This window comes from Hibiscus syriacus, unplaced genomic scaffold (assembly GCF_006381635.1).
Source record: "Hibiscus syriacus cultivar Baekdansim isolate YM2019G1 unplaced genomic scaffold, ASM638163v2 tig00112507_pilon, whole genome shotgun sequence".
Taxonomy (NCBI): Eukaryota; Viridiplantae; Streptophyta; class Magnoliopsida; order Malvales; family Malvaceae; genus Hibiscus; species Hibiscus syriacus.
Genome location: NW_024063351.1, coordinates 353,805 through 363,313, shown reverse-complemented (window position 1 = coordinate 363,313; position 9,509 = coordinate 353,805). Strand labels below are relative to the sequence as shown.

The 9,509-nt window shown below is 37.9% G+C and overlaps 1 protein-coding gene across 1 annotated transcript; it reads right to left on the bottom strand.

The window, feature by feature from the left end:
• Positions 1–937: 937 nt before the first annotated feature.
• Positions 938–4,335, bottom strand: LOC120181013 (threonine dehydratase biosynthetic, chloroplastic-like). The gene is made up of 8 exons (XM_039186262.1): positions 3,828–4,335; positions 3,140–3,319; positions 2,790–3,059; positions 2,364–2,570; positions 1,779–2,027; positions 1,605–1,675; positions 1,359–1,476; positions 938–1,282 (listed from the first exon to the last, which is right to left on the bottom strand). The coding sequence occupies exons 1-8, from the start codon at positions 4,296–4,298 to the stop codon at positions 1,007–1,009; spliced, it is 1,842 nt and encodes a 613-aa protein (XP_039042193.1). The 5' UTR covers positions 4,299–4,335; the 3' UTR covers positions 938–1,006.
• Positions 4,336–9,509: the final 5,174 nt, after the last annotated feature.

Here is a 9,509-nt window from a genome sequence, read left to right as displayed (position 1 = left end):
GGGGACTCTCGCGCACCGTCACTGCCGCCGTCCGTCTCGTCTCGTCTCGTCTCGTGGTCGTGGTAATACGTGTCTTCGACACGTCCGCGCGGATACTATATTTTTAGAGAAAATTCTTACGAAACAAAATCTTTTTTTTAACTATCATAACGAATTTGGAAAATCGCAACGACAACTATAGACTATCGCAACGCGAAATGGAAAATCGCGTTGCGATTTTCAACTATCGCAACGCGAAATGGAAAATCGCATTGCGATTTTCAACTATCGCAACGCGAAATGGAAAATCGCATTGCGAAACGCGATTTCAACTATCGCAACGACAACTGTAGACTATCGCAACGCGAAATAGAAAATCGCAACGCGATTTTCAACTATCGCAACACGAAATGCAACGCGAATTTACGATAGTGGAGATCGCAATGCGAATTAGAGATCGCATTGCGATTTTGTTGGTCATTTTCGTAAATCCAAAAAAAATTGGTCAAAATCGTATATTATCTGAGATTTTTGGTCATTGAGGTTATTTTCTCTTAAATAAAACTCATAGTAATAATAAGCCTATTTCAAATAAAAATATTTTCAGACTAAAAAATAAAAAAATTCTAAAAATTTTATAGTTTTAGCAAATTTTTTTTTTTTTTGAATTTAAGCTTAAGAAATAAATTGATTAAAATTATTAACATAGATAATTTTAATGAGGGGCCAGGTTGTTCTTTTTTAAAATGTGTAATGACTAAACTTAAAAATTGGTTCTAGTGTCAAAGGGTGACATGTTCTAGTTTTTAGGGTTGTAAATGTATCAAGTCAAACTTGAATATTATTGAGCTCGACTCCATTCAAATATTAAAAATTGAGTTTGATTTAAAATTTATAAACTTAAAATTATCAAGCTCGACTCAAATCGAAATAAAATAAGAAAATAACATTTGACTCACACTCGAAGGCCCCATGCTCCATGGCTTTCTTTAACATGTGCAATATCTGAAGTTGAAACTAAATATGATTAATGCATCAGAAGTTGAAAATTCTTGTCATCATTTACCACTACGTAGTCATATCCGAGGCCATCGGCATGGCGGACAAACTCCTCCTCCTCACTCTTCGAGACTTGAATTCCGACCAAAACGTTCGCTCCTGTTTCGCCCTGGCCACGGTAATGGAACAAACTAATATTCCAGCGTGGACTAAAAGTGTCTAAGAACTTCAACAAAGCACCGGGCCTCTCCGGGAAAGTAAACCGGCATAGGACCTCGTTTTCGACATTCAATCTGCCTCCCATCTGGAAGAGATGAATAGAGAGAATTAACAGAGGCAAAAATCAGGTAAAACTGAAAAGGAAGAGTAATGGTAATTACCAAATACCGCAAGTGATCTTTAACCAAATCACTTGCTGTAAGATTGAAGGTTCTAAGTTGAGAAGATTCCATCCTCTGCTTCACTGCTTCAAGTTCAGAAACAGTGTGACCACCAACACTGAAAACAACATTGATGAACAATGAAGTGACCTCAGCTCACATATAAAAGCTAGCCATGAAAATGAACAATATTGAACGTGTTATCATCTTTTTGTATTTTATTAGTAACTAAAATAGAGTGATAACCTGTACAAAACTACGGCTTCTTTATCAGAACTACATCTATACTTGAACTCAGTGATATTCATATGCCCCACCTGTCAATCCCAAGGACAAATGGTTATTTTAACTTAGCAATACAAATGAACAAAAATGATAATTGCTACAACATTTCCAGTTGAAGCTTATTCATAGGCCGACCAGTTTACAGAACTGTTTGAAGCTTCCCGGCTCCTCCGGCAAGACAGTTGCAAGCACCGCCTCCTGTTGTCTACCCACATTAGCCAATTCAGTAACAACTCTAAGCTTATCGAAATTCATGTTTGCACCACTAGTTATTGCAACAACATTCTTCCCCTTAAATCCGTAATATTTGCAATACGCTTCGACTCCTGCAAAGGCTAGTGCACCTGCTGGTTCAAGAATGCTCCTCTTCTCTTCAAACATATCCTGCAACAAAAACAGGACAGATGTAAATCCCTAAGCATTGGGCTAATTATAAGAAAGTCATCAGGTATCCGGCGAAAATGAAACGCATTAGTCATACTGAAGAGATAAAATAAGAGAGAAAAAAAACAGAACATAAAAAGGACTTCTAACATCATGTGCAATGTTTGCTTACAATCTTTAAAAAAAATGTTTGCTTACAAGGACAGAAGCACCAAAAGTACAACCAAAGTTGAGTTTGATTGTGATGTCCAGTCTTTTAACAATTGAGAGGATAAAAAAGAATCAGCCTAAGTGAACCAATGCAAAATTTGAAGGTTGAAACATACAAAATCATACCTTTATAGAGGCACAAATAGCATCGCGGCTAACAAGAACAACACCGTCCACCAGTTCCTTACATATGCGGAAGGTTTCTTCACCAACCTCCTTAACAGCTACTCCATCTGCAAAGCCTCCAACCTGGTCCAGTATCACTCTTTCACCATGATGCAGCGACAATGCCATTGCATTCGCATCAAAAGGTTCCACTCCAATAATTTTCACCTGTAAAAGTAATACAACAGAGAGCTGTGGATGAAATATGAAAGTGAATTACTACATTTTTTTTTTGCAAAGTATAAGGTTTCAGTTATGCACTTAACATGTGTGAAACAAGGAAAGAAATAAAGGATCACCACATGGCATGCACTTGTAATCTACTAAGAATTATGCCAAGTGCCAGAATAATGAAATAGCAGATGGTTATAAGAAGAAACAGCACACCTCTGGGGAAACCCTCTTTACATAAGCAGCAATGCCGGCTATAAGCCCACCACCACCAACAGGTACAAAGATTGCATGCAATGGGCCTTGTGTTTGGCGAACAATCTCCATCCCAACTGTGCCTTGTCCAATAATAACGTCCGGGTGGTCAAATGGGGGTATAAATGTGCGAACTTCGTCTTTAGCCCTTTTCTTAGCATATGCTTGTGCCTCATCATATGAATCTCCAACAAGAACAACGGTTGCACCCAACCTCTCAACAGATTGCCACTGCAAATGGGAAACCAGCACTCAAATCGAGAAATCTTTATAAGAAATGTAATTAATACAAGTAAATCACTAAGAAACACCTTAATTTCTGGCGTGGTAACAGGCATAACAATAACAGCATTGCAACCAAGTCTCTTGGCAGACAATGCAACCCCTTGGGCATGATTTCCTGCTGATGAGCAAATAACCCCTCTTTCTAATTGTTCCTTGGGAAGCTTTGCCATCATACTATACGCTCCACGAAGCTTAAAAGAGAAAACCTGAAAATTTGAAAAACATTTCATCAGAACGAATGCGAAAAACAATACACCCCAAAAACATGTCAAAGTTCCTCTTTCAAGTTTATACTCAACTACAAAAGTAAAGGGTTTCCGTTCTGCTAACTCATTAACAGATTCCAAAGAGAAAAAACTAAAAATCATGCAAATATTAACTCACAACAACAACGTAACTCAGAGTACACGAATCAAAAACAAAAGAGCTAAATTCAAGCTTAAAAAAGGAAATCTATAAAGCTCAATGTAAAGCAAAAGAAAACGCAAAGAGTATAGACAGTCCTAATCTGCAAAAACCCCACCGCTCATAGAAACAAATATCGTTAGAAATGAAAACCAGAGGCAATCAAAGTCATCACATTCCAATAAATATAAACTATAAACCAAAAACAAAGTCTTTTGAGGTTACAATTTTTTAATGAAAAATATAACTTAAATCAATAAACCATCCCCAGAAATTTCAATCGTATAAAAATTGAAGAGTTTTTCTTACGGGCTGTAAATCTTCTCTCTTGAGCCAAACTTGATTGCCCAACCGTTCAGACAGCTTAGTCGCCAACTGTAACGGTGACTCTACCGCCACATCGTAAACCTTGGACGACAATATACTTGTTAAATACTCCATCGCGTTTATTACGTCGCCGTTTCCTTCATCCATCGAACGTTCCGGTGACGCACCTAAGTACCCTGACGGATACAGCAGGGAGTTACTAGCCACCTTCTTTCGCGACGCAGGAGGAGCGGCGGAAAAACTCGACGTAGAAGACGAAGCGGAAACGTTCTGGCCGGAGGTAACGACCGGAGAAGAGATATCAGCCGTCAATTTTGACGTGGCGGCTCCGATCCAAGGCAGGTTGAGGTTACCTTTCTTTGAAATGTGTGGGCCAACAAAGGATGTTTGTGGGACCCTCTCTTTGCGGCGGAGGAGAAACGGCTGAGGTGGCGTGAGGCGGAGAGCCTCCATCGTCTTTCGGATTTTTTTTTAAAAAAAAAGAGAAAACGAAGGGTAGGATGTGAGAGAGAGAGGGAGATCGTGTAAAAATCGAAAATGCGTTTTCTTATTACTCAAGCGGCTTCGGAAGGAACTTTATATTATATAGAAGAGGGTCTTTTTTGGCGCAATTTTGGACTGGACAAACTGGCCAATCAACAATTGCTACGTGGTTTGAAAACAGTAAACCCTTTTACTGCGGTAAAAGAAAAAAAATGTCTTTAACCTTTTATTCTATAGAACCATGTTTACATTTTTGTTACCCCTATTTAATTATAAAAAATTATATTTTTATTATTTAATTAATTAAGATTTTAATTTAATTGATGTTGATATTATAATACATAAAAGAAGATGAGTTTAAATATTATTCAATGTATTATGTATAGTATTTTTTATTCTAGCGAGAAAAAGTTCTAAATAGTTTAGATATTATATTAAAAACTAAAACTAATTAACCTTTTATTTTTTAGTTAGCATACAATTAAAAAGTAATTCATTTGTTATCTAGTAGTAATGAGACTAAATTAATTAGTGAGTGGACATACATAATTAATTAACTAATTGATTGCTTAAATGAGTGTATCGAGCCTTCGATGTTTTATAATTTGATCGTTAGACCCCCCAAATTTACCAACACTCAACAGTGCCAATTGAGCTAGAAAAAGGGACTAGATTGAACAAATAGCAAACTTGAGCTACTTGAAGGGTAAATAGCTAAAAAGGAAAATGTGGTGGAAGATGATTGCACATGTGCGCATATAATTGGTTTTAAAAAACATGTGATACAAATGAATATATTACATTATTTTATTAAATTGTTATTATTATGTTATTATCACTCATTTACCCATCAAGTTCTAGTAGGAATAGACAAGTTTACAACTAATAAAAATATAATGAAGACGCTGTCATTGTCTTTTTTGGACAGCAGTGCTTTACTGACGAATGACCCTCTAGCGATCTCCCTTCCGATAATGAGGCCGCGGCCTCTCGGAATGAGCCTCCAATGAGCTCAGACGAGACTAAAATAGTCCGATTCAAGCCTCCGGAAACGGAATCATCTCAAGACCTTGAGATGGAGATAGTAAAACAGGAACAACCGGGACTATCCTATGGTGATGCTCTGTCAGGAGAGGCCAAAGGCACAGAGACTAATCAGTCCGATTTAACGCAAACCACTGAAGATTTCGAGATTGGTGATGATGACATAATTATTGGGACTTGTTTTGGTCTTCCCTCGATCCAGTTTTCTGACAGGGAGTATAAACATATGGAATAGAGCATGGCTAGATCGGTTATCTTGAAACTGTTGGGTCGGAATATATGGCTCAACACGCTATCAAATAAAGCTTATGCCCTATGGCATCCTTCACAACCATTCACCCTTATGGATCTCAAAAACAACTATTTTTTGGTGTGTTTCTAGTCTGAAGAGGATTATTCCAAAGTTCTTGCTGATGGTCTGTGGATCGTGTATGGCAATATTTAACTGTTCAGCCGTAGACTATGGGTTTCTGAACCTCACAAATATACCTAACTGTTAGTGTATGATGATAGTATGTGTGATGTATGCATGGATTGGTTATACATATGAATCATGCATGTGTAATGTACGTGAGATGGTTAGAGTTGTCTTAACAAACTCTCTCTCTCCTCTAACGTCCTAACAATCTTTCCCTCTCTTTTCATTTAATCATATGCTGTATAAATAGCCTTGTGCTATTGTTGCAGAGAGTGTGGTTTTGCAAATGAATGAAAGAAGTGATTCATGGTTTCTGTGTGAGTTAGTTACTGAGCTATGGTGATACTTTAACATGGTATCAGTCGCCAAGGCTGGTAGCTTAATTTTTGCTTGGTCTTTGCTGCGTGTGGTTGCATTCAATGGGAGATCTCCTCAGTTCAACACATTCTCAAGCATGACGTGGTCAAGTTTTATGAGAGTACTTACCTACTATGGAAACATCAAGTATCTCTCATTATAGATGGTTATGGCTTGCTTCGATTCATCTCGGATGAAGGTGAACCTCCTGTGACGGTTGCAACGGTGGAGACTAGACGTGCTGAGGACATCTCGATGTTCAATCTCTATCAACAACAAGATAAGTTGTTGGCATCATGGTTACTTACTACTGTTAGTGCTGAGGTTTTACCACATCTCACTGGTCTTACCTTTGCTAATTCCATTTGGACTACCATTGCACGATTGTTTGGTGCTCGATCAAGTGCCAAGGTGTCATCACTTAGACATAGTCTTCATTCTCAACGCAAAGCTGGCCAAACGGTGAATGAATTTCTGGCCAAAGTCAAATCCATTTGTGATATGTTATGCGCTGCAGGTAGTCCGATTGTTGAACATAAGCAAGTCAGCGTTGTCCTTGTTGGTCTGTCCATGGAGTTTGAATCAGTCATTGCAATTGCATCTCGTGATAATGTATCTTTAGATGTGCTTACTGAAATGTTACTTGACTGCGAAGCTCGTCATAAGGCATTTCTCACTGAAGGAATTTAAGCAAATTTGGTTTCTAGATCTACAGGTGAAAATAAGGTGCATGAATTGGAGGATTCTGAAATCACTGTTGTTTCAAAACAAGATGGTGTTGTGCGTGGTCAATCTAGTGGTCATGATCGAGGTCGATTTGATAATCGTCCTAAATGTCAGCTTTGTGGCAAATTTGGTCACACAGTGCACAAATGCTATCATCGTTTTGATAGAAATTTTACAGGTGTTGATTCTGGCAATCGAAACAGTGAAGGGTGGAGGTCAGCTCAAGTTCTTGCTGGAAATCAGCAGTTCTCTTCAAATGCTCATGTGTTTAATCATGCAATGAGTGCTCATTTTCCCTCCATAAGTGCATTGTTTTCATCTCATCCTGGTTATTATTACTCTAATCCTCATTTTGTGATGCCTAGTCCAGTATCTTTTCATCAAGAGGTTCCTTGGTACACTTCACTGCCTACTCATGGTGGTGTGGATTCAGTTAAAAATTCACAAGCATTCATGGCTTCTCCAACTGGATTTATCTCTACTAATCCATTGCCTTGACCTGCTGCAACAACTAGCAGTGCAGATCTAGTATGGTATCCAGATAGGGGCAACGCATCATGTTGCAAATGATTTATCTCTACTTAGCACTGGTATGACCTACACAAGTAATCAGTGTCTTCAAATAGGAAATGGGGAAGGTGTGAAAATATCTCATATTGGTCAAAGTTACTTGCCATCTAAAACAAAACTGTTGGTTTTGCAAAATGTTTTGCATGTTCCTAACATTAGGAAAAATCTATTGTATGTTTCTCAGTTTACTCGAGATAATGATGTCTTTATTGAATTCCATCCACTTGAATGTTTTGTGAATGCTCGGACACAGAGTATGATGTTGAAAGGGAAGCTCACGGATGAAGGTTTATTTCAGCTTTTATCTCCTAAGAAGCAAATGCAATTGAATAATGTGTCAAAGTCTTGTGGCTTGTTAGACTCTAATGTGAAGGATGCTCGGACACAGATTAGGGAATTCATCTGTTAGTGTGGTAAAAACAGTAATGAAAACTTGTAATGTTGTCTCTAATAAAAATTCCTTGTCTTCTGATTGCAATGCTTGCTTACAAAGTAAAGCTCACAAGCTGCCATTCACTAGTTCACTCACTGAATACAATGCTCATTTTCAACTAGTTGTTTCTTATCTATGGGGGCCAACACCAATTATTTCTAGCGATGGATATGTTACTATGTGTCCTTCATTGATGTATACAACATATTTACCTGGCTTTACTTGATTAAAAAAAAGTCAGAAGTTATGCAATGCTTTCTAAATTTTTACAAATTTATTAAGGTGTAATTTGGAGTCAAGATTAAGAGTTTGCAGAGTGATGGTGGAGGAGAATATTAGTCTATAAGAGGATGGTCTCTAACTAATGGAGTCCAACATCGAATCTCTTGTCCAAGTACATCTGAGCAAAATGGCAAGGCTGAAAGAAAACATCGCCAAGTGGTTGAAATGGGACTGGCTCTGCTGTCTCAAGCTTTATTGCCTTTGAAATTTTGGAGTTATGCTTTCATCTTGGTTGTGTATCTTATAAATCGATTGCCTACAAAGGTATTACATGGAAAGTCTCCATTTCAGGTTTTATATCAACAACCTCCTGACTATTCAATGTTACGAGTGTTTGGTTGTGTCTGCTTTCCTTTGGTGAGACCATTTAATCATCATAAGCTTGAATATAGATCCAAGCAGTGTGTGTTTCTTGGATACAGTCCATCACACAAAGGATATAGATGCCTTGATGATTCTGAGAGGATGTTTGTTTCGAGGCATGTAATTTTCGATGAAAACAAATTTCCCTATGATACATATAAGATGACAAATCAAGATCATGTAGACTCACATGTTTCAACTTGGGAACTGCCCATCATCTTTGCTCCACAGGTTCAAACTCAGCAAGGATATGTTGATACTATTTCATCTATGAATAGTATGCAAAATGAATAAGGTGATGACAGTCAGCCCGATCATGAAGTAAACAGTGGAGGAACGAATGATAGTCAAAATGCTTATAAAACAGATAGTGAAGAAGTTATTCTAGCAAAATCGAGTTCCACCACTGTTCCAATTGGAATAACACAGCCACAGATAGATGTGGGAGTTGGTTGTAGCTCGACCTTAAACACTCATCCAATGCAAACAAGGAGTAAGAGTGGTATTTCAAAACCAAAGATATTTCAATATACTGCATGGGTTGATGAAGAACCACATAGGCTTTGGCTAGTCCACATTGGAAGGCTGCTGTTCAAGAGGAGTATGAGGTTTTGTTGAAAAATAAAACATGGTCTCTAGTGTCATTACCAAGTGACAGAAGGGCAGTGCACTGGAAATGGTTGTTTTGAATCAAAAGGAATGCAGATGGTTCAATTGCTTGGTATAAAGCAAGATTGGTAGCAAAGGGGTTTCTTCAGCAACCATGTATTGACTTTTATGAAGTCTTTAGTCCTATTGTTAAACCATTAATTGTATGTGTCATATTGACATTAGCTTTGTCAAAAGGATGGCAACTTAGGCAAGTTGACATCAATAATGTTTTTCTCAATGGAGTGCTTGCAGAAGAAGTCTACATGACTCAGCCCCCTAGGTTTGAATTTAGTGATGAGAAACTGGTTTGTAAGTTGCGTAAATCCATATATGGCTT

What these genes read in the sequence shown, in the direction of transcription:
- LOC120181013 (XM_039186262.1), bottom strand. Translation starts at nt 4,298, where the DNA reads ATGGAGGCTCTCCGCCTCACGCCACCTCAGCCGTTTCTCCTCCGCCGC. An exon ending in AGAGAGAAGATTTACAGCCC is followed by an intron (nt 3,320 to 3,827) that starts GTAAGAAAAACT and finishes TCAAATTTTCAG; the next exon opens with GTTTTCTCTTTTAAGCTTCG. An exon ending in TAAAGAGGGTTTCCCCAGAG is followed by an intron (nt 2,571 to 2,789) that starts GTGTGCTGTTTC and finishes TTACTTTTACAG; the next exon opens with GTGAAAATTATTGGAGTGGA.